The following is a 24,424-nucleotide window of genomic DNA, read 5'->3' as shown; positions in this document are numbered from 1 at the left end:
ACCCTAGCAGGGTGTATGTGCAGCAAGTGCATTCAGTCAAGGATGAATAATTGGAAATCTTTCATTACATAATGTAAAGTCAACATCTTTGTAGCTTTTCAAATGAATGATATTTTAATATGAAACAGTGAATTGGTAGAACTCATTGTCCCTGCATTCCCACTGCCTGATGTGTGAAAGTGCTGCTGTGCACAGGACACCCACAACCTCAGAGGATAATGTGTGTTTAGAGTTCATAGACACATTTTTCCTGTTTAAGCTGTGAACTTATCAGCCACTGTTGTTGAGAACAATTAGGTTGCACAGAGCAATATTCAGGATATTCAGTAAAGCGGCAATCATTTCTGCTGATCTGGCACAAGTGAAGTTTTGGGTTGCCATGGAAACTGCCATTACTGATCATTTGGCTCAGTGCTGCTACCTCCCCTGTCATTATTTATATCTATTTCTCCGTTGCTTGTTATCTATGAGAGTACAGAAAAACAGAGTCAAGGAGAAGTGACTAAGAGGGAGAAGAGAAACATATGCTCTTGCTGCTCCTGGGAGAAATTTCACTCTGTTGATTCCTCAGGGATGTAATCAGAGCAAGAGGCAAAAGGTATAATTAGCAGAATACTTAAGGGTTTCACTTCTGCCATTTTTGCTCTGTATTTTGTTTTACTTTCTATTTCCCCTGCTTGTTTTGTTTTCCTTGAATCCATCTTCTTCTTTGTTTTCTGTTCATCTTTCTCTTGTTTTTGCAGTACCAGTACTTTCCTTCAAGGTTGAGGGCAGCACTGAGAGAGCAGTGGAAATCTGACATCACCTCCTAATATTTGGTCATTGCTTGGCTGGGAGAGAAAGGAGATAGATACAGGGAGGAAGGAAGGGAGGAAGAAGGAGGGAGGGAATCAGGAATTGGGCATGGAGAGATAATATTGCAACTCCCTCTCTGCACACACACACACACACTTTCAGATGAACTGGATTATGAGGCTCTAACACACACGCCCACAACAGCAGCATCACTGTGCTGCACCACAGTGAGAGACGAGCATTATACACCCATCTCTCACTCTCCCTGTTTTCTATCTCTCTGTCTCATTCTGCCTCAGACACAAACACGCACACACAGACAGACACGTGCTGCAGGGAAGATCTGAGTGTTGGGTCGCTGAGCATTCAGGCCCCCCGCCCCATTCTCCTTTCTTCTGATTTTTCACTCTCTCTCTGTTCACCTTGTCTGTTCTGGCTGTATGGTTTATTGTTGCGTCAGAGCCAAGGAGAGCCAGCGAGAAGCATGCCGGGGGAGAGCGCTCACAGATCTGTCCCTGCTGACAAGCATCCAGAGCAGGGAGCTGAGGAAACAGGGCTCCCTGGACCAGGTAGGACCTCTAGGGTTTGGGATGGAGAATGAAGTAATAAGGAAAGATAGGAATGAAGCCATAACTGGGAAGAGAGGATAAAGATAGTGTAGGTCAAGTAAATAGACTGGGGCAGGAGGGTGGAAGAGTAGAGGAAGGGAAGAGTTAAGATAGACAACATGGAAAGAGACTGAAAGACTAGTGTAGGAGACTGCGAGGTAAACACTCTGCTTTAATATGTCAAGTGGAGGAAAGTCTTTTTACAGCTTGGTCATTTCAGTGTGGCTGTTGACATGTGAAGTGTGTAAACTGTGATTCAGGTGCATGTTAGCCTCCTCACTAAACTGTAGGTTGTCTCTCCTTATAGCTCCAAGCGATTTAGAGCCTCCACCCAAAAGCTGTCAGCTCCCATTCACCTCTATACACTCCCCATCACTAAATCACACTTAACAATCTCCTGTCTAATTATTAGTCTCTAATGTAGAACTGCCCAGCCTCCATTCACATCTGAAACACAGCCTGTGTCCCCACCCTAACTCTGGCCTCCTTACCCCTATACCTCCTCCCACTGCCCCAGCCACAGCCTCAGTGCCACCCCATCTGCATCCACATCTCTCCATCAGTTTTGCGAGCTGTAAAAGCAGTATAGAGCGACTCCTCCCTTCCCCCAGCCTCAGCAGAAACATGACACAGCAGCATGGCCAGCATGGCAGAGCATACTTGTAGGAGCACAGCAGCACAGGAGCAAGAGCTTCTGTTATTGACCTCTGTTTTAATTATTGCTCACTGTGCTGTCCTTTATCTGAATTGTGATATTATGAAATAAGTGAAAATGAGGAGAGGAAGAGAATTGTTAATAGAAATAGATAAGTTTGTGTCACTGCAGATGAGAGATTGGAAGGGTCAAGATTTTATTATTGTCAAATTTTACTGACAGGTAGTAATAGTCAGAATGAGAATACCACACTGAAGAAAAATCTTGTTACTATTTCTTTGACATTTATTATACACACTATACAGTATATACTCTTGTAAATATCTGACCATAACCATATGATGGTTAATGGCTATTAGGAAAGCTCTGACTCCTTTCTCTCGGATGTAGCTTACAGTGGTTTGCTTTTTTGGATATGTTCCTGCTATACCTCCATTGTTGCTCTGATCTTTTCTTAGGCTTGATATTATTTTAAGTTTTCCTGGCCTGAATCTTTGCAGAGGAGTGAGGTGAGATGTCAGATGTTCTAGTTACAAGGTAGCTGAAGAAAAAGGGAGAGGTAATAGAAATGATTATGATTTAAAAGAGCTGGGGTAGATTGAGAAAGACAAAAAATCATAATAGGCTGTTAGGGAGTCTCTTCTTCATGGTTCAACCTGAGCAGTAGCCAGAAACAGAGGCTCCAGTGCTGCAGACTCTGTGACGCAGCTCCGGCCTGCTCCTCATACGGCAAGCCGGGTGCTCAATTTCACTGCATTCCCGCAAAGAGGACTCCGAGGCCAGGCCAGGGAAGGAGAGGGAGGAGAGGCAGATATCCATAGACTATGTCTTTGCACCACTGAGTCTGCAGTTAACCAAGACTGATGTCCCATGCTTGTTTAGCAGTCTAGCAAAACAGTGCATTGTGCATTTCCTATGTATTATGCCAATCATATAAGGGAAGAAAGAGTATTTTTAATTCTGTTCAATGTATGGATTGTTTTGCTTGGTTTTCTGTAAGTCAAATGTTGATTTTTCTTTGAGTGTCAACATAGTAAAAGAAGCTAGGAGCATTTTATTAGGCCCTGCAGGATGAGAAAATCACAATCTGAATAGCAATTATTCTACTTACATTATACTCTACTGGATATGTAAGAGGAGCATGGGAGTTGACTTTTATGCATACTTAATCATGCATCTCTCTGTTTAGTGGAAGATTTTAGTCTGTGAAGAATGACTCAGCACACACATGTAAACACACCTAGAGCCCGTTATTGGGGCAGTGATCAGGCAGGCCTGGTAAATGCTGATGCATGCATCCAGCGCCACCACCAACCCAGGCAGGGGATAAAAACAGCAAGACAGAAGCTGCAATGATAAAGGAAAAGGAAAGAATCACAACTCAAAGTGAAACAAAAAGAGCTAGATATATATTTACAAATCAGAGCTTAGGAGAAAAATATTTAAAGAACTACAGAAGAGACCATGAATTAGCAAGTGATATCTAGGTTCCTGGCAGAGCAACTGTGTGTAAGGGTGTGTATGTTTGCGGCTGGCACCAAGCTGAGCCACTTGTGTGTTATAATGGCTCATCAGCATCTGGACTGAGGTCACTGTGGCATTGGCCCAGTCAAGAGAGCAAATGAAGGTTCTTTTCCTTCCCTGTGTGTAATAGAAAAATAGAATTACATCACATTCTCTAGGACTTTTCAGAGAATGTACAATTTGCTATTATGATGAATAATCTGACATAAAATCATTTTACCGGAACTGTAACAAAGGAAGAAAACAATCCTAGACTCCCTACAGTTGCTTTCCCTTTCTTGCCACTCACCCTTGACCCCATCTATTTCATTCATCCTGTCATTTCGTCTCTCTGATTTAATCATTCTGGGTGACGGTTATGAAGATGATAGCATGGCCTAGAACAGGAGTGGGCAATCCATGTTACTCGAGGGCTACAGTCCTGCTTGTTTTCCAACTATTCCTGCACTACTCACTGTTGATTACCTACTTACTGATTGCCCACTGCTCCAGATGTGTGTTCACAGTGTGTGTGTTCACCGCTGTGTGTGTGCACTTTGGTGGTAATGGAATTTCCCCATTGTGGGACTAATAAGGGTAATAACTTAACTTAAATTAACTTACCTGGATCAGGTGTGTTCAGCTTATCACACACTGGAACATATCATCTCAGAAGAGGGTGGAAGTAGGGGAAGACAAAATGAATTGGTACATTCCAGCTTCTGATTGGCACAACACACCTGACCAGGTAATCAGCATTGGTAAGGCAGAGATAGTTGGAAAACAAGCAGGGCTGTGGCCCTCAGTGCCCACCTCTGGTCTAGAAGAACAAAACACAGACAATACTGTAGTCCAATAGCAGTTCTTTTTTCTTCAAGCCAATTGTCCACGCTGATACAGAAAGAGACAAAGAGAAAACTGAGACATAAAGTAAGCTACCTCAGTGTATGTAGAAAATCATTGTTTTCCACTTCCATGTTTTGTATTTAGTCTTATGATGGACCACTACAGGGAGGATTATTTCATATAATTTCACACCAGCCTCCTAATATTTTTTGTTTTCAGTCTTGGTGATTATTTTGCTTTTCAAAGGCATTTACAGAGTCAGAGTAATAACATAGATGTGATCGTGCGACTTTTGGTGATATGCTTTGTAGCTTGCTTTGAGTTAGTGTGTGGGAGAAGAAAGGTAAGCTCAATTAAAAGAATATAAATTTGATTATTGTACAGTAAAGGAGGTGCAGCTTTCCACATCGTGTCCTGTTACTTGATACTGAGATAATTCAGTCAGCTTTATTGCTCTCACTTTTTTGTTAAATTCTCATTGCAATTAAAATGTACCATACATTTGTACATGTACCTGCTCCTTTGCTTTATTTAAACTGTTGTTGTACTGTACATAGCTTTTCTCTGCTTTTCAGATATGACCAGGCATCCGTCTACTGACTCCACCCCTAGTTACAGTGGCTCCTCCCCTAGTGACAGTGGTTCAAGCCCTTATCCTAGTACTCCTCAGAAGTTACTCCCAGCATGCACCTCTCCATTTGGACCACGGATCTTTCATGCAACACCTAGCCCCTCTGGTACTCCAAGGCCTCAACCTGAAGGCTCTGATCATCGCAACAACACACCCAGATTGTCTGGAAAGTTAGGTGGTCACGGACCATGTGGCCGCTATGTCCCTGTTAAGATGGAAAGAATCAAGGTGTGTTATATGTGTATGAGTATGTTTATAATTTTACAGCAGCTATTATACCAGACACATTTCAGTGATACACTGATATAAACTTTCATTTTTTATGTATCATTTGTTATCCACAGGTCCTGACTGGTTCTGAGGTGGAGAGTGACTATCAAGAGCCACAGACCATTGATATAAGAGTAGTGATGGGTCAAGAGACACTGCTCAAAACATCAGAAAACCAGAAAAGGAAGCTCCTAGTTGAGTCAAGTGATCAAGCTGTCCCTTTGTCAGATATACCAAGTTTCTCAACTCCTCAGGCACAAGCAAAAGAGACCCAATTGGAAACCTGTAAAGAAGAAGACCAAGGCCAAACTTCCCCAAAACTGCAGGATCATCAAAAAGACCCTGTGCAGGCCACAACAACACCATCTATCCCTTTGCACAACTCCCCGTTTACTGCCTCATCCTCCTCAGAGCCAATCACAACTGATGACAATTTGATAGACAGCCAGGAGGAGAGCGAAACCCTTTCTCAAGATGAAGTGCCTTCCCTTTCTTTTTCTGAGCTGCCCTGTCCAGTTGCTTTATCCTTCTCTGAGCCAGCCTATGCTGTTGACCCGCTACGAGTGGGTGTGCCCTCATCTCTTGACCCTGACCTTTATTATACCGCCCCTTCCACCCCAATCAAGATGATTTCCCGCTCTTCACACCTTAAACATCATTCATATCCTGGCTCTCCAGTCTACCCTCTGTCCCCTGGTTCTCCCTCAGACAGTGAGGACCTGTGTTCCCCTCTCACATCTCCCTCTGGTTCTTATATCACAGCAGAAGGAGGAAGTTGGGCCTCCTCTTATGCATCTTCCACCTCTCCTTCCACTTCTCCCAACCTGCTCCTTACAGAAGAAGCACAGGAGGCTCCTGCTTGCTTTGTAGGCTCCTTATCAGAAATTGGAGATGAAGATGGAGAGGAAAAGGGACGAGTAGGTCCAGAACGAGAAGAAGAAAAGGCAGGGGACTTCTGTTTATACTGCCCTGAGGATTTTGTCACTAATTCACAAGTAGATATAATAGGAACAGTAATCCTTGAGGATGAAAAGCCTCTAAAAGGAGAAGAAACCAAGATTTTGAGAGAAAGTTGTCAAACATGCTGGGTGACTGAGGACACATCCCTTTTAAGAAGCAGTAGTAGCCGTAGCAGTGACTCCCAAGAAGATGGAGGAGAGTCTGAAAGCTCACTCTGCCCACTAGAAGAGGCCAGTGCAAGGAGAGCAGAGTATTCGAGACATATGCAAACAGGCCTGAAACTTCAACTGGAGGCATGTATTTCAGAGGAACATTATGGAAGGATGGATGACCTCCCAGACTTGCCCTCCACTGCTTTGACTCCTGACACAGAGAACATGACCATGGCTTCATCAAGCCTTAGTCCTGACTCACCTCTCACCCCTTTGGGTGCCTTCTGTCCTGTAGCCTTTGAGAGGCTCGGCCTCAGTTCTTTCATGACCTCCCAGACAGCCTGTGTTGATGATATACCAGAGGAGGAAAGGATGATTCCTGCCTCCCTCATCTCCTTTCCCCTCCACACAAACCTCATCTTTAAGGCCGATTCAATGGAAATCACCCTCTTCCCCACAGAAGAAGAGAATGAAATAATTAATGACAGAAATGAAAGAAAGGATGTTGATGCATATGCAGCAGGAGAGGAGGAGGCAGATGTTGAAGATGATGATGAGGATGATGATGAAGAGTATGATTATTATGATTATGATGACGATAGTGATGGCAATGCTAATGGTGCTGTGGTTGGTGCTGCTGCTGAAAATAATGAAGGTGATGACAGTGATGACCATGATGGCACAGGTGAGGAAGCTAAGGTAGAAGTGAAAGTTGTAGAAGAGGAGGAAGAGGAGGTAGTTGAAGAGCAGGAAGAGGATGAAGAGGAGTGTGATAGCAAAGCTGGGGAAGATCCTACAGATGAGGACAGCTCAGCATCCTTCCTTCATTCACTTTCAGATACATCTATCAATGAGGGGTTGGATGAATCCTTCTGTTTCCAAGATGATACAGATGACTCATTAGATTCTGCCTCATATAATGGGGAGGAAGATGAACATCTATACAGCACTGAAAGGCATGCACAATCACTAGAACCCACATCAGTAGATGTACTCGAGAAGACGGAAATCCAAGCAGGACCTGAACAGGGGTCTGCCACTGGAACAAGTCAAACTGAACCTTTGCACATACAACTGAACACTGTAGATCACTCCAAAGCTATGTGTGTTTCTGAACCCATTTCTGAAGCTATTGCCCCCCATGCCACTGGCAACACTATACATGTAGAACCTAAAACTCTGGAGGCACCTAAAACTCCTGAAACCCAAACAAACCATGAACTGGAATCTACCAGTGAAATAAGTCAAGCAAAATCACTGCTAACACAAGTGGGCACATATCAACAGAAACTGCCCTGCACTTTAGAATTCATTTCTTGTCAACCAGAGTCCTTCATCAATATTGAGAGTGGGAGTGAGAGTGAAGTGATGGATATTTCTGGTTATTCCACTCCTGTTGAGCAGCCTAAAGACACCCCATCTATTAACCCTTCCACCACTCCAGCTGATATTTACTTTTCTCCTGAATCTGAAGTTGACCTCCCTGGCTCTCCTACTCCTGGTAAGACCACAAAGGACACACCAGACCTTAACAGTTCAGGTCGTCCAGAAGTAATGATGGAAAAAAATCCCCAGAGAAAAGATGGAGATGTAAAACAGAGCAATGATTATTTGGAGGAAGAAAAACCAGAAAGAGACTCTTTTAAATTGCTTATCAAGCCTCGTCATTATCAGCCAGAGAGCCACAGGACTGTTGGAGCAACTAGACTTGCATTATCAAAGTCTTTCTCCAATAATGCACCTGGAGGGGCAGAGGCCATGTGCAGGTCCAGTGCTCACAGGGAGTTTGACATTGAGCTTGACCAGAAAAATGGGAATGCCCCAGATGAATGCATGAATGTTGAGTGTAGACGTACTGATTCTGGCCCCTATGGGAATATGGCCACTGCCACCAATGACTTGAATAAAGGTGTCCTTTTTCTTTCCTGCCCTAAAGACCCTAGTCCAAACCCCAGTAATATTCCTGTTTCCGTCTCTCCAGAGGTCATCTCAGAACTTTCTGACAACCTGGTCCTGACACCTGAACACTGTCCAAGTGACTCTATCCAGGAGAACCTGAGGGAAAACACTCTGAGCACTGATGAGGGGGTGCTGGGAGCTGTTGGCTCTCCACAGTCCCCCTTTGCCATTTCACCCAAAAGAGAAAACTCTGAGACAGACGCAGGCAGGGAGATGGGTCCTGGAGCTGGGGCATGGTGCGATGATAGTGTAGGGCTAGGGTTAGGCCTAGGATCAGTTTCAGAGGCTGAGTTTGGTGTTTGGGGAGCAGGAGAGTCTTTTTCCCTGTCTCTGGGGAAGAGGTATGAGTTAGAGGCTGAGAGTCTGCTCACGTGTGACACAGAGGGCCAAAGCACTCAAACAGTCATTGTTCCCAAAATGAGCAGTGAAGTGTACAAAAATTGTAACAATCTTCTGGGTTCTGTTCTGGATGAGGAAGATAACAACAGTCTTTGTGGAAAGACAGACCAGATGGTGAATGAAGTTGTTGAAGAGGGAGCTTCTGAGTCCAATTTGAACCATTGTAAGTCCATTGAGGGGATCTCAGAAGCAGGGGAAGGAGAGGATGGAAGTTCCAGATTCCCAGAGGATGATGTCAGTAATCTAAACCAAAGCAATAATGGAGACATGCAAATGCAAGACATCTGGAAGAAAAACAATGACTCTGTCTTTGACTCCTTGAAAGTAGGCACGTGTGGAGGTCTGAATGCCCTGTCAGAAGAAGTGAGACACCAGAGTATCACTGTCAGTGTTAGAGAGTCTGTGTCTAATATTCCACTTGAAGAGATGCCAGCTCAAGTTTTAGACACAATTCCTGATGAAGAGCAAGAACCAACAGACAGCTACATGAACCAGATATCAGACACAACGCAGAGAACATCTGCAAACAAAGGCATGTGTAGCATCTCAGTGCCATTAGCTGCTGACACAGATCCAACAAACACAGATGAAGCTGAGCCAAGGTGCCATAGTAATCCAAAGTGTCAGACAATCACTCCAGGGAATAATACAGCATTTTCTCTTCTACATGGATCCTTTGGTTCCTTTACTCCTAAATGTAAAGATCAGGAACCCAGACCATGTAGAAGTCTTCAAGAAAAGGCGGAAAATATAGTTTTTCTGTCAGAGATGGTGGTGCCTCAGACTGAATGCCACAAAAGATGTAATATAAGTTCTGTGATTGAGAGACTTGATGATGAACCGAAGACTAATGATGCCTTCAAAGGACAGAGGTGTGTTGTTTGTAACTCGGAGGAAGAATATGAAGAAGGAAAAGTGGAAGAGGAAGAGAATGAGAGAGGAGAAAACAAGAGGAAAAACAAAAGAGAAAGAAAAGCCTCTTCTGTACAGAATAGCCCAGAGGACATTGCATGTCACACCGAAAAGGGGGAACTTTGCACAGATAAACAATTTGCTGCTAAGAAAGGAAGGAGAGGGAGACAGAACAAAAACAGGACAACCCAGGCTGGTAATCATTTTGACTCTAGCCCTGAATCTACTGATGATCCAGTGAAACCTTCTGTTCCATTGAATACAACAGAAGCTGGATGGTCAAAAAAGATTGCAAACAATTCCAAAACTAAGCCAAGCCTAAAGGTAAACAACAAGGCTTCATCATCGGACTATCAAGAGAGGACATCTGGAACAGACAAAGCTGAAGATGGTTTACAGATGCAGGGGGATACCAGTCCCGGTCCTATGGTCAAAAGTCCAAACCATGGATACTGCAGTTCAACTAAACATACCCCAGACAACCTCAGCGATGGGTTGAAAATAAATGAAAATATCCATCCGGAACAGGAAGAGGAAGAGGAAGGCCTTGATAACAGACCGCTATCTGATAGTCAGAGAGCAATCACAGTGGACATTAATGACAACAACATAGATAGTGGCCACAGCCCACTTACTCAGGATACCATATCCTGTTCTCTGACTCCACTGTCTTTCTCACCATCTCCTGTTTCTTCCTCCCCTCTACCTTGTGCTGGAGAGCCAGAGCCAGATGATGATCTTTCCACACCTGTGCAGGAATCCCAGCCTCTCTTTTCATCCCAGCAACAGTCTTCACTGTCCATGTGCCACACCACCACTACCCTTTGCTCCACCTCCCCCACAACACAACAAGCCCCCGATTCTCAATTTGTTCCTAACAACAAACTTCAAGAGGTCACTGTTGTCCTTTCTACATCAACTACATCTACCACAAGTGTCTCTTCACCCTCATTCACCACCGCCATACCATTAGGTCTGTCCCAGCCTATGCAGGAATCAACCTCACCTGAGTCAGGGACTCTTGATTCTGCATGTGTTCCGGGCACAATTTCTCATTCCCAGTCTCAGTCCTGTTCACAGTCTAAGGCTAATCTCAACAACCAGCCTCACAAACAAATCAAGCAAGGGCACATATGGAACACTCAAAGCAGAGGTGAGAATAGAAATGATGGCTTTTTAGATTGATATCACAGCACAATACAAACAGAGTAATTCATAATTAATTTTATTACAGTCAATTTTAAAAAAAGAAAAGCAGCCGCTATATTGTGCATAGGACTTTATATGCCTTTTTTACTGTTTTTTTTTTCCCCACTATATTTCACTAATCTATTGGTTTTAGAATTTGGTAAAACAAATCAAATATGGGCTTCCCAATATGAATATGCTTGGTTATGATTTTTGTAAGATCCCAGTGCGGCTGAGGAGGAGACAGACAGTGAGGATGATGGTGGACTGCCGTCACGTGGTTGCAGATCCCAGCCCAGAGGAGTTTCAGGAAACAGAAATGGATCTATGCAGAAAGAGTCTGGTCCATCCAGTCAACGGGAAATACATATTTTTTCTGCTCATCAAGCAACTGAAAGACAGTCAAGCCGTTCTATCAACCACAGCCACAAGATTTCTGAAGAGATTGACCTATCCTTAAAAAACAATTGTGAGTTGTGTCAGACCTCCTGTGAAATTGAGAAATCCCCTAAATTTCTTCACTGTTATACACTGCACCCTTTTCTTTTTTTGGCATGTTACCATCTCTTTCTGTGTATAACCATCACTGTTATTGTTACTCTCTGTTACATTTATGTGTGTTTGAATATGAATTGATTATATAGGACAGAATATTCTAATTAGGTTCCAATTCTAATTAGGTTGTGTTTTCAAACAGATGGCACCACAAAAGACATAATTTATCTGTATTATATAGTTTGACTGATTGAATTATGAATGCTGCATTCATCATCAGTGCTAATAGTATATTGTATACAATGTAAAATCACATAATATGGACACTAGCTTTAACTTCAATAGACTAATTGAATTCCCTGGTGTTGATTAGATGGGCTTTTGAATTTTAGAATGAACACCCTTCATATGCATACAGTAACCCTAATGACACTAATGACCTTATTACTTCTGTTGACTAGTTTTTATATGATACGCTTTACTTACATGTACTTGTATGTATGTTGAATATCCGCTTGTGTAGGCTCCATAATAGCTTCATGCAATGAGTCTGAGAGTGAAGGGTCAGTGCCTGAGCTAGAGGAGACAGAGCCACTGAGACCATCGGAGCCCCAGGTGAGAAAGATCATTGTGCTTTGTTGGAAACAAGAGTAAAATGCATTTCGGAGAGATCTTGATATGACAAGGTAATGCTAGTCATAATACTTTTTTAAAAAACCCTCAATGAAATACATCTTTCCGCTGTTGCTAAAAACACAAAAATTCATCACTTCCTGTCTGTGCTAGAGAAAACAGGATGGCAAAACAAAACAATATTGGAAAACTTTTCTTTCGGTGATGTTAGCAAAATCATACATATCATTTGTGATTACATTAAAGTTACTGATATTAAGTTTTTCCTTTAGTCTCTTTCCTCTGCAGATGAAGGGCTGAGCAGGCCGAAACAGAGCCGCAGTGAGAAGAAGGCCCGCAAGGTTAGTTGACTGACTGTATAAAAACATATGAATTGTGTGCTATGTTAGAAATTAATATGAAAGCAATAGTTCTTTTATTGTTTAAGTGGATATGACCCCAGTGTTTAATGTGTTATTTTGTCTTTATTTCTCACTCTCTCTGCTGGTGTATGTATATATAGGCCATGTCTAAACTGGGTTTAAAGCCGGTCCATGGTGTGACCAGAATCACCATTAGGAAGTCCAAGAGTATCTTATTTGTCATCAGCAGACCAGATGTATTCAAAAGTCCTGCATCAGACATTTATATTGTGTTTGGAGAGGCAAAAGTAAGTCTTTCTATCACTCTTTATTACTTAAGCTTGAGTGCATTTATTGTATTTCCTTTCAATCTGTCTTCTCCTGTCCTCTCAGATTGAGGACCTATCTCAGCAGGCTCACAAAGCAGCTGCAGAGAAATTCAAGGTGCCTGTGACCTCTTCTCCTTTAGCTCCACCTGTCCCACCCAGCCTCACAATCAAGGAAGAGAGTGAAGAAGAGGAAGAGGAGGTATTGTTTCAGAACACCTAAGTACTGTATAACACTAATGTCAGTGCAGTATGTTGTAGTGCAGTCAAGATAAATGCTATTTATATAGGCCAAATCACAAATTGCCTCAAAGGGCTGTAAAATATTTTATTCTGTTAACTTTATCCTTTTTATTCCTCTATTTGTTTTTCCATCTTTTATATACATCAGGTGGATGAGGGAGGTCTTGAGCAGAGAGACATTGAATTGGTGATGGCTCAGGCCAACGTGTCACGAGCCAAGGCTGTCCGTTCACTGAAACACAACAAGAATGACATTGTGAATGCTATCATGGTGAGCAGGAAGGAGGGGGAAGGAATGAACGGGAGGGTGGGCAGATGGTAAACAACATAATGAGTCATAGCCAGTGTGTGGAGAATGCATGTAGGGTGGGTTGAGAGTAGAGGAAAAAGCAGAGGACAAGTGACAAGCGTTTCTCCCCAGTAACTGAGCAACCTCTACAGTTCTGTGAGGTCGTCAGTGCTGTTTCATGCCCACTAGGTGGAAGCAACAACATGCACTGAGACAACTGCTAGAGCTGTTCAAGTGACAGGGATTATTTTTATTGTCAAGCTGTCTTGAGCTCACTGGCAAAAGTGGGCTAAATAAAAATGCTGCCACTCATTTTGAATAAACTGAGTATAATATTTATTTATATAAACAGTGTGATATCTTCTATGACATGTTTTTTATTCAATACTAATCACAGCAATAATTCATTTTAAAAATTTTTTCACAGTTTTCTTACTTGGATTCTTTTTCTCCTTTTCCTTTACTTTTTTCTTTTCCACTTCCCTGTAGGAGCTGACGATGTGAGTTATGAATCCTGATCCCCTTCTTCCAGCCTATAAATGCCACTGACTCTTCTGTATCGCTGCTACTGTATGTTGCATCCCCAGTATCTGCTAAATAAAATCTGTTCCAATGTGGACTGTGACTGTAACATTAGACTGATTTTACTGAAAAGTCTGTAGATAGCGTTGTTATGAGGAGCAGCACATTTCTTAATGCTCTGCAAATTCACAAGCCTGCATTTAAAACATTTTCCTTTTATTCTATTTTCAGGATTTAGAGTGGGAATTTACAAAATGCAAATACTGAATAATAAAATTTGACTATGTAGTTATTTATCCTTTTACCCACGAATCCACACATTTTTTTGTTAGTCTCCCACTCTCCCACAAATATAAATGTCAGAAAGCCAGAAGTCAAGGTAAAAAAGATAATTACATTTTATCTAAATATAAAGTCTAATACACATTTAAAATGTTGTTACCATAAAGGGGAAAACAAAATCATCCCTCATCTCTCTCTTTAGTTGCTGCTAAAGGTTAACAAGGCCACAGGAAAACATGTTCCATCCATAGCTCAACCTGTTGAATATAAAGTATGTCAGTAATTTATATGGTAACAGATTGGAGCTTTAAAGTGTGAAGCTTGTGATGGCTGTTCATGTGTAGACCAGGTGAAATGTAGGCAAGGTATAACTTTTCTGATTACCAAAAAAAATTCATTATATATATATATATATATATATTTTTTTTTTTTTTGCTGCATTTTATCAGATTATTACTACATATTGTTGTAATATTTTGCAGGGGCAGTCAGCAAAAAGAAATACTTCACTCCTTGTTCACTCATTGTTTTTTTTAAGTAGAAGATCTGTGTAAGTTTCATAAGTATTCAGAATTTTATGTCAAACTTTGGAAAAACATGCTCATTACTCAGGCTAAAATGTCTGAAATGAAACATTTTTCTAGCAAACACTGTGACAAAGCCAGATGTGTCATTTTTCAAAAAAAGTTATCATTATGAAATGAAACTTTCCCACTCTCAAATATTGTCACACAATACTGCCGATGCTAGCATGGATGGACAGATGCCAAATGCAATGCATGCATCTATCAACTTTATTGTACAAAACTGATTAGAATATAAAACACATACCCAGGACAGCAGTGTCATGAGCTTCAAATTCAAAGCAATGACTACATATGTAAATTAGTATTCCCTGTGCATCCAACCAAATTAGATCCCATATACAGATGTGAAGCTGTGATGTAGGCCAGTGTGTGAAAATTTAAAACTACTGGTGTTAATGAATGAAGTACTGTCACAGTTATTGTAAATTCCAATCAAAATCAAGATTATACAATCAAAATGGTCACTGGAAAAGTTTTGTTAGTGATATCACTTCAGACACTGTGTCATACACAGGCCTCATTTGAAATTACAACATGGCACTTCAAACCTGAGTGCATTTTGTCTTTTAAAATCCATACAGGAAATGTAATACAGGTGTCTACTAGGAAGGAAATGGTGCTGCTCTCCAGAGTATTCTCCATACCAGTGCAGGCAGATAACTTATCTTCTGAAAAACAGAATAAATGCCTTTGGGCTTGAGCCAAATCTTGGATATCTTGGCAATTTCAGGAGGTGGTTTGAGCTGGGAGGACATTGTTCTCAAAGTGTCCCTGGTTAGTGATATTTCCAGCTGGGAAGTACCTGGCAACTACAAATGAAGACCCGTCTGATGCAGTGGCCTTACCGACACCCAGCTTTTTACTGCTTTTCCACACCATTGCTGTGAAATGGCCTAAGTGATGAATAAAAGGAGAAATAATAAATAAAAGAAAATTAAAGGCAGAAGAGGCAGGGGAAGAGGGAAGCGAATGAGAAATAAATAAAGTGTTAGGACAGCTGAGTGCTAGCAGACTTAAGGTCTTCTAAATATTTACGCACATAGTAATTTTAATTGTTCTCTCACTCCAAACCTCTCCCTTCTCCTTGTACACTTGATTGCTTTCTTTCTATGAGACAACTTTATCTGAAACAGTGTGAATCACTGTGATGAGCCACAAGTAGTGATCTGCTTCATGCATGATTAAGTTAAATCATCTCATGCACTCTGATATCTGATGTTATGGGTTATAACCATCTTGAGGAATTAGGGCAGACTGGAAACGACATGTAGGTTTAAGTGATACAAAGGGCTGAGATTTTCCCTATGGCTGGGCCCTTAGTCAGACGGTCATTCACTGACTGAGGTGTGACATCAGCACAAGAATAACAACAACCATCCCCATGCCTGACAGTGATACAGAGAAAATAAGCACATAAGTAAAAATAAACAAAGCAAGCTATTGATACATTAAAATAAATATACAGGAAAATAGAAGAGAATAAATGAGATGAGACTAGAGAAGTAGAAATGAAAACATGAGAAGAAAGTACTGTGTAAAACACAAAAAATCTATTTTTCTGTCATTTTGTATAAGACAATACAAAGTGACAGAAAAATAGATTTTTTGTGTTTTACACAATACTAATGTCTAAATTAAAGTTAGCACATTTAGGTAAAACTTTAACAAAGTGATGAAATAATATTAAGAATATACCAGTTTTCTATTATTTGGATCAAAGCAATGAGCACAATTTTAATTAATTTAGGGCATAGATAAATGATTGTTTTCAGTATAAATTAATTCTCTCAATGAATTACTTTGAATTATTGGCAACATTTAAATACCTTGTTTTATTTAAAGGTCTTAAGATATTTACTAGTACATTTGTTATCGCAAAAAAAAAAAAAAAAAGACCACCACTTTTTAGAAGTCATTATCTGTTTTTTGTCGTTTTATCCTCATTGTATTAATATAGGAAAAATTTGAATAATTGCCTTAAATTTTTCTAATATTGAGTTTTGTGTGTGTGTGTGTACTGGAGGTCAGAGAAGGTTTGGAAAGATGTTCTCATGTGTTATGTCTCACCAGTGCTAGAGGAGAATCCAGGACGGTCGAAGTTATAGTGTTTCACTTCATCATACCAGCGGTCTGCAACATCCTTCCCTGCATGAGCACAGGAGAAAGTGTTATCTCATAATCAAACCAGAGATGTGCCATACATATTAATCAGAATGACAGCAGTGTAAAAAGACTACACCACGGACTGACAAATACCTGTTGGACACATGTTTAATAATGTTGTGCTTTTGCTACATGGTTCACAGTGCTAAACTGAACGAGATGTCTTATAAATCACAATGTCCTGTGCTGGCATATTTTTGTAGTGAGTCATGAGGTCTGTCTAAAGTCCCAAACATTGCGTGAGGTGGAGGGCAAATAAATCCCAGATGTTCACTTGCAGGGTGGGAAGGTCAGCATCGACCTTCTACCTTATGGCCCATAGAATAAACTACCATATCCATTGATCTGTTGCATGTATATCCTACATACATACAAACATAGAGGTACCTCATGAGGACCAAGGAGTAGAACTTGGAGGCATGAGCATACGCACATAGTCATTCTGGTGGGAATTTTTTTACCGGATTGATCATAGGAGGCCCAGGCCAGGTTCTCTCCACAGCTTCCTCTGCTGGACTCCACACTATGTTTTAGGATCCGTGTGCTGGCCAGACTTTCAGCATAACTGCAAATAGAAACAAACAAAATCATAAATAGTCCTGCATTAATTTTATTTGTATAGTGCCATTTTATAGTATAGTGGTAGCTGGTTCCACAGAGAGGAATTAGTCATTTTGACTAGTCACAATACAGTATAATTTTAAATATCTGAAATGCAATTACGGATAAGTGAAATCTATTTATTGTTAAAACTGCTTGCCATAGTGGATGTGAAGAACAATCTGACCATATTTCCAATTACCCTTAGCCAGCAGCTTCAGATTTGAGTCGATGTGCCTCTGGCCCCAGTAAACATTTGACTATGGTCCCTGGAGTCTCTAACTTTACATGTCTGATTGTGGAGCTGCCAATTACCAGCCAGTTTGTCAGCAAGTGGAGAAAATTGGTTAGAAACATGGACAGGTAGATGATGAGCCATGGGCTATATCTTAGCAGGATGTTTCCGTCGGACTGTCACAGGCTGCTCCGAAGCTGCCGTCCAACAGCTAACAGGGTCCACACCTGCTAACAGGGCTAGGCTAGCTGGCTTTTGTTGGTGCGGACCCGTGCTTCCAATTGAGTGATCCTCGCCTCCAAAGCAACCAAAACCTTATACTTATTACAGGTCTCATTATGACTAAATGAGACAGAGGAATAACTAAACATGTGGCACACCGAGCAGGAGCGAGGAGAAGCCATGCTAGCAGCTAGCTAAGCTAACTGGTAGGCTAATGAGCCGTAAGTAACCAGAAATAGCAAGAAGTACTGGACAAAAAAAAAGATGGTACTTAACTAGTACAGGAATATGTAATGGTTTATGAGTTGTACAGAGAATTTTGTTAGTTTTTCGGTCTGTTAGACTAGAGCTACTCTATGAACGGGCTGTACAGAAATACAGCACAGCAGACTAACAACAGGAAGTGACTTCACCTACCCAGGAAGTGCTTTACCAACAGCGACCTGCTATAATTGTTTGGTTTTTTTTTTTCAATTTCATGCTATAAATCCAGTGACAAACTCACTTCTTAACTGAACAGACTACCAGTATGAGAAGTGCTTTCTTTCTAGTTTATCACTTCTTAAGACGTGACCTTCCCAGAAGTCTCTTTTAAAAGCTTATAGCACTTCCACTGTGATGTCCTCCACCCCTAAGATAAGCACTGTGACAGATACTGCACTGTACTGTAGGTGTAGAAAAGTCTCCAAGTTTACTAGCAGTGTTTTTCCTTTAGAAGTTAATGGACTATGTGCTTAAGGTTGGATGTTGTTTGGTTCATGTAGGTTGCTGGACGATTTGGCTCACGTGATTACGTCAGTTATGTAACAGAGGGTTTATATGGGTGCCGGTCCTGCGGAGAAAATGGCTTGGTGCACGGTGCAGCAATTTGCGCTATTATGATGTTACATGGTTGTGCGTGAATGAGGTGAGTATTCATTTGTTTGGTATTTATAACTGTTACTAACGTTATATGTATAAACATATCGTGTGTGAGCTAAGCTGATTGGTAGCTAAAAGTATATATGTTCACCATTCGTTCGCTAAGTTACGTTCCGTTCATTTGCCGTTATGACGCGAAGTGAACGTTAAGAAAGGAACAGAGATATTCAGTTATGAGCCAACGCTAATTTCTTGTTTGTATTGTAGTTTTAAACTATGTATAGGGTGTGTGTGCCTGAGCTGAAACCAAGGAGAGGTGGTAGTGGCCATCAGTATGGTGCAACCTAACACAGATCTGTGGAGGTTGTTCTATTCATTTGCACTGTTATTTCTTCTTTACAGAAAACCACAGCTACTAATGTATCATTGGAGGTAGACCTGTTATCACTGTTGTACTTGATGGAAATAAAGCTACTGAAGGCATCATCTAACACTTTATTCTGGGGATTTGGCCTTAAGTGGTGTTCTGGCCAACACCAGGTTGAAGGAAGTGATATAATCAGAGCCAGTGATAAAACAGAGCAGTTCACACATATCTTCACTACATTAAATGGTCCTTCGAGCCGGATCACTGGTTTGACCTCCAAGATGGAACCTTCCCCAGGGTATGAAGCTTGTGGTGCACGCCCCAAATGGTAGATTAGGCCTCCGGTACGCTATGTTGACTATGAGATGGACTACCCAGGCTATGTTAATCACAGAGGAAGAGAGGAAGTGGATAATAAACACAGAGAGGATAAGGCCTGACCTCCCTCACCTCCCCATACCATCCCATTATAGCAGAAGCTGAGCAGAAGCCGGATTCTATTTTTCAAGAGAGAGACTTATGCTATGGAGTCCAGAGTAACCTGCACATCCAGGAAGGTCAGCTAGATTCCCAGATAGCTTCAGAGACAGAAAGGAAGGTTTAATAGATTATTCTACTCCCCTGCCTCCAGCACAGAGTTACAGTCAGCCAACATATGAAAACAAAGCAGAATGGGAAGCCATAGCTCAGGAGCGCCATCTTCTCCATCAGGCACAACAGCAGATGGCATTTGATGTAGCTGAGCTTAGGGCACTACAAACCAAGATAAAACAATTTTTAGAAGCTGTACATAATCTGCAGGGCCCATCTTCTCTTCATGTACTCATGTCGACACAGTCAGTTACCAGAAGTTGGTAAATATGGTGAGGACGATTGGTCAGAGCCACCCCCCTGGCCGGACCTGGAAGAGGAAGTGCTGTTGGTTACTGACCCAGCAGGCCAACACTACCTTCATAAAATTGTACATGAGCCTTCAAGTATTAGGAAGGAGACAGTGGCATCCTCGCACCATAGGCAGCTTGTAGGTCATTCTTCAGGTACATATCCAGCATTTGATCCTCCCCGTCCCGTACAGACACAAATTGATACCAGACATCATCCTCCTCTCTGGTTCAAGTCAGTTTAGCCTTCCCCTCAGTCAGACGGTGTTACTAGTGCTGGACCCATGTATTCTTTGGCAGCTGATTGTGGAAACCACAAGAGAGCCTCACTGCAGTCCAGTGCTCCCACGACTGTCTGGAGAGTCTTGGATGCCGCCACTAACCCATAGGTCACCGTGGGGTATGAATACCATCACCTCAGCGAGGCTTAACATGGACCCCACCCAGCAATTCCCAATTTCTCACATCGAGACCTAGTTTCTCACCAAGTTTGCAAGACTCAGGATGTCACTACAGAACCTCCTTGCAGCAGAGGCAACCGAACTGTTTAACTATCAAGTGTTGGTGGACCACCTGCAATTAGAAGAAGCTAGATTAATAGCAGATGCTTACCTCAACTCTCCTACATCTTTTTAAGACACAATGTCAGCCTTGAATAAGTTTGGTCAACCACACCAGATAGCACTGAGGCTCATTGCTGTGATAATGAATGCCCTAGATGTGAAGAGTGGGGACGTTCCCACATTTGAGAGGTTCGCACTCCAAATAAAATCACTGGTGGGAATGTTGAGAACACTAGGCCGAGAAGGAGAAGTAGAGTTACAGTGTAGATCACATGAAACTGCCACCTAAACAAAGAGTTTTCGTCGTTGTTTCATCGTGTATCGCAATCTCAAACCATAAACGATTTAGCAGAGTGGCTGAAATATGAGTCTTGGTGTCAGGACTCTGAAAGACAGTTAGCAGTGAAGGGGACAAGAGAGAAGCCAGGGATCCGGCAAATTAATCGATTCACCACAGTCCTTCATGGTGTGAAGGATGCAGTTAAGAGTGGAGGGTCCGATGTCAAGTACCTCATCAAAGAGGAGCAAGAGCAAGCCATACTGCGCATTCTGCAATACCGAAGAACATTACCTTAGTCACTGTACAGCAGTGTCCAGAATGACTAGGGATCAGCTAACAGAATGGATAAAGGACAAGAGAAGGTGTTGGCGATGTGCACGGTCACACCAGGCAGCCCAGTGTAACTTAAAGAAGACTCTGTCAAGGGAAGCACCTGCAGGTGCATTACATGATCTTTACTACAGTAGGAATAGAAACTGCTATAGATATTTTGGATTGGTGGAAAAAGTTCAGACAATATTTCCAGGGATTAATTAGGTGTTGAAAAATTCAATCTAGTTACAAAGGAAAATATGCTTATCTATAATTTATAGGAACTCTCTCCTCAGCAGAGCTAATGAATCTTCGCTTTAATAACAAAGTCCAGTGAGGTTTGTTACTGATTTTGTTGGATTATGGTCTAAATCTAAACTTTGTTGCTATTCTAAATATGCAAGTGCAGTTGACACAGGAAGAGATAAAAGCACCATTCATCACGTCCAAATGAACTGTGCTGCACTTTAAAGGGGGTTTATCTCTACCTCAAATGCCATTATAGATATTAACAGTGTATACAGTAAATATATTAAAATTATTATATAGTGTAGTTTCTCTTATTAAAATCAATAAACATAATTTTTTCCCCAACATGAAGCAAAGCAACATTATTGCTTTGAATGTTACTGTACATTTTTTAAAAAAATTATCAGGTGTTAAAACTTGTGGTGGTTAACACTGTTTGTTTAGCATGACTTGCTGTTGTACTACCACATGCCTTAGAAATGAACTGAATGTTAAGGGTATTATGCAAGAGCTACTTCTATACTTCCTGGCAATTTGCTCAGCAGACCATACTTTCTTCAATAACATCTCTGAGTTTATTTGTTTCGCAAAGGCATGTTATATAGCTGCAATTAGTGGCAACAAATTGTCTATATAACCTGTGAAAACAAACAAAACAAACCAAGACCCTCAGTATCAGTGACAGGCAAAGCTGGATCTGTCACTGTTACCCAGCGCAGTTTGACAATGACAGTGTTCGTCTTCCCTGCGAATTAGGTTTCTGATTTGATCCCTGTGCGCATTAACCCACCGGGTAGCCTCTGTTCTCAACTTGCTGCTCAGCTTCAGTGGAGGAGCTTGGTGCTTCTTCCTGTAGTCGTTATGACACCGCAGCACCTCCTCAGCAAACTGCTTTGAGGCTGAGAGACAGAGAGGACAGAGTGAGGTCAGACAGGCTGAGAGACAGAAATCTGACAAAGGAGACATGGTGATGCAACATGGAGTCTCATAAATGAGAACACAAAGTCGAGCTGAAATCCAAGTTTGAGTCACACTAGCTGCAGATTGGCAGACCTCCAAGTCAGAGAGTACTAACTCAATGACAGATGATGGATGCGGAGTAAACGTCATCCACATCACCCCCTTCTGCTTGGTGCCTATCACTCACTGGCCTTTTCATAAGTTCTACAATCTCTCAAGTGCTCACACACAATAGGCACATTGAAATAGCCACACAGCAGCAACGCAAATACCAATGCTGCCAGGCATATATTCTACATTATAACTCTACAAATTGCACAGCCTTAGTTAAAAGGGAAAAAGATTTGTGTTGTTCTATTGTCCAAACACAAAAAAATTCGCAAACACACAGTAAACAAGCAAACAGACACACACAGTGTCATTGCAGACTACAGTTCTACATCAGGTCAAATTGATACAGTCAGAAGTAAAATCCTCAGGGTGCAGTTTCCACTTACCTGACTTTCCCATGATGTTGACACAGGAAGCCTTTCAATAAGATCAATAACAAGCTTAAACGAAAGCAGCCTCTCCTCTGGCTTGATGCTTTTTTGTTCCTGCTCTCTCTCTCTCTCTCTCTCTCTCTGCCTCTTTCTCTTTTGCCTGCTCCCTCTCCCTCTCTTCCTATGTTGTCTGTATAGATCTGATTCTCTCAAACAGCTGCTAACACTTTTATTTCAAGCCTTTCCTTTAAATTCACATTGAGCTTACAGCAGCTGTGTAAAGCTTCCTTTTACCTATTTATCCATTTATCAAAGTGGCATCTTAGCACACTACAATGTGCATGTCCTAGAGTATGGCTATCATAATAGCCCAGAGCAGCACACACCCAATCTGTCTTTACATTCCTACAAATGAAACAGGAATCCCTGCAGTTGTTGATGACATCATCACTGTGAGACATATGCCCAAATATGGCTCTGAGCTACTTGTTTTGTATGTGAGGATAGTGGCGTTTCCCACATTATGCACTGTCACTGCTATTTCTGAACTGACATCTCAGGTTTCAAAGCAAGTTTTTTTCACTTTTACTAACACAGATACTTACAGTGGGTACGGAAAGTATTCAGACCCCTTTAAATTTTTCATTCTTTGTGTCATTGCAGCCATTTGCCAAAATCAAAAAAGTTCATTTTATTTCTCATTAATGTGCACTCAGCACCCCATCTTGACAGGAAAAAACAGAAATGTAGAAATGTTTTCAAATTTATGAAAAAAGAAAAACTGAAATATCACATGGTCATAAGTATTCAGACCCTTTGCAGTGACACTCATATTTAACTCACATGCTGTCCATTTCTTCTGATCCTCCTTGAGATGGTTCTGCTCCTTCATTGGAGTCCAGCTGTGTTTAATTAAACTGATTGGACTTGATTAGGAAAGGCACACACCTGTCTATATAAGACCTTACAGCTCACAGTGCATGTCAGAGCAAATGAGAATCATGAGGTCGAAGGAACTGCCCAGGAGCTCAGAGACAGAATTGTGGCAAGGCACAGATCTGGCCAAGGTTACAAAAGAATTTCTGCATCACTCAAGGTTCCTAAGAGCACAGTGGCCTCCATAATCCTCAAATGGAAAAAGTTTGGGACAACCAGAACTCTTCCTAGACCTGGCCATCCAGCCAAACTGAGCAATCGTGGGAGAAGAGTCTTAGTGAGAGAGGTAGAGAAGAACCCAAAGATCACTGTGGCTGAGCTCCAGAGATGCAGTAGGGAGATGGAAGAAAGTTCCACAAAGTCAACTATCACTGCAGCCCTCCACCAGTTGGGGCTTTATGGCAGAGTGGCCCGACGGAAGCCTCTCCTCAGTGCAAGACACATGAAAGCCCTCATAGAGTTTGCCAAAAAACACATGAAGGACTCCCAGACTATGAGAAATAAGATTCTCTGGTCTGATGAGACCAAGATTTAACTTTTTGGCATTAATTCTAAGCGGTATGTGTGGAGAAAACCAGGCACTGCTCATCACCTGCCCAATACAATCCCTACAGTGAAACATGGTGGTGGGAGCATCATGTTGTGGGGGTGTTTTTCAGCTGCAGGGACAGGACAACTGGTTGCAATTGAAGGAAAGATGAATGCGACCAAGTACAG

General features: G+C 41.7%; 2 protein-coding genes across 3 annotated transcripts; one reads left to right on the top strand and one right to left on the bottom strand.

The window, feature by feature from the left end:
- Positions 1 to 984: 984 nt before the first annotated feature.
- nacad (NAC alpha domain containing) lies at positions 985 to 13,828 on the top strand. Of its 2 annotated transcripts, none has more exons than XM_026317041.2 (10): positions 985 to 1,364; positions 4,983 to 5,266; positions 5,383 to 10,843; positions 11,099 to 11,347; positions 11,897 to 11,988; positions 12,279 to 12,347; positions 12,509 to 12,655; positions 12,741 to 12,875; positions 13,065 to 13,187; positions 13,695 to 13,828. In XM_026317041.2, the coding sequence occupies exons 1-10, from the start codon at positions 1,280 to 1,282 to the stop codon at positions 13,707 to 13,709; spliced, it is 6,660 nt and encodes a 2,219-aa protein (XP_026172826.1). In that variant the 5' UTR covers positions 985 to 1,279; the 3' UTR covers positions 13,710 to 13,828. The 2 variants fall into 2 exon arrangements, with proteins under 2 accessions (XP_026172826.1, XP_026172825.1); XM_026317040.2 differs by having other exon boundaries at positions 4,965 to 5,266.
- Positions 13,829 to 14,751: 923 nt separating this feature from the next.
- On the bottom strand, positions 14,752 to 23,186 carry glipr2l (GLI pathogenesis-related 2, like). Its single transcript, XM_026317042.2, has 5 exons — positions 22,787 to 23,186; positions 22,120 to 22,228; positions 17,221 to 17,324; positions 16,664 to 16,741; positions 14,752 to 15,489 (listed from the first exon to the last, which is right to left on the bottom strand). The coding sequence occupies exons 1-5, from the start codon at positions 22,797 to 22,799 to the stop codon at positions 15,323 to 15,325; spliced, it is 471 nt and encodes a 156-aa protein (XP_026172827.1). The 5' UTR covers positions 22,800 to 23,186; the 3' UTR covers positions 14,752 to 15,322.
- Between the last annotated feature and the right edge of the window lie 1,238 nt (positions 23,187 to 24,424).

The sequence above is a fragment of the Mastacembelus armatus genome, chromosome 16, assembly GCF_900324485.2.
Source record: "Mastacembelus armatus chromosome 16, fMasArm1.2, whole genome shotgun sequence".
NCBI classification, from domain to species: domain Eukaryota; kingdom Metazoa; phylum Chordata; class Actinopteri; order Synbranchiformes; family Mastacembelidae; genus Mastacembelus; species Mastacembelus armatus.
This window is presented reverse-complemented; position numbering and strand designations above follow the sequence as displayed.

Excerpts from the sequence above, each read along its gene's own strand:
- nacad (XM_026317040.2), top strand. The coding sequence starts at position 1,280 with ATGCCGGGGGAGAGCGCTCACAGATCTGTCCCTGCTGACAAGCATCCA. Across the intron at positions 11,348-11,896 it reads CCTATCCTTAAAAAACAATT|GCTCCATAATAGCTTCATGC; the intron begins GTGAGTTGTGTC and ends CCGCTTGTGTAG. Across the intron at positions 12,656-12,740 it reads TTGTGTTTGGAGAGGCAAAA|ATTGAGGACCTATCTCAGCA; the intron begins GTAAGTCTTTCT and ends CTGTCCTCTCAG.
- glipr2l (XM_026317042.2), bottom strand. Across the intron at positions 17,325-22,119 it reads TTGAGAACAGAGGCTACCCG|TTATGCTGAAAGTCTGGCCA; the intron begins GTGGGTTAATGC and ends TTCTATTTGCAG. Across the intron at positions 15,490-16,663 it reads TGGATTCTCCTCTAGCACTG|GCCATTTCACAGCAATGGTG; the intron begins GTGAGACATAAC and ends TTCATCACTTAG.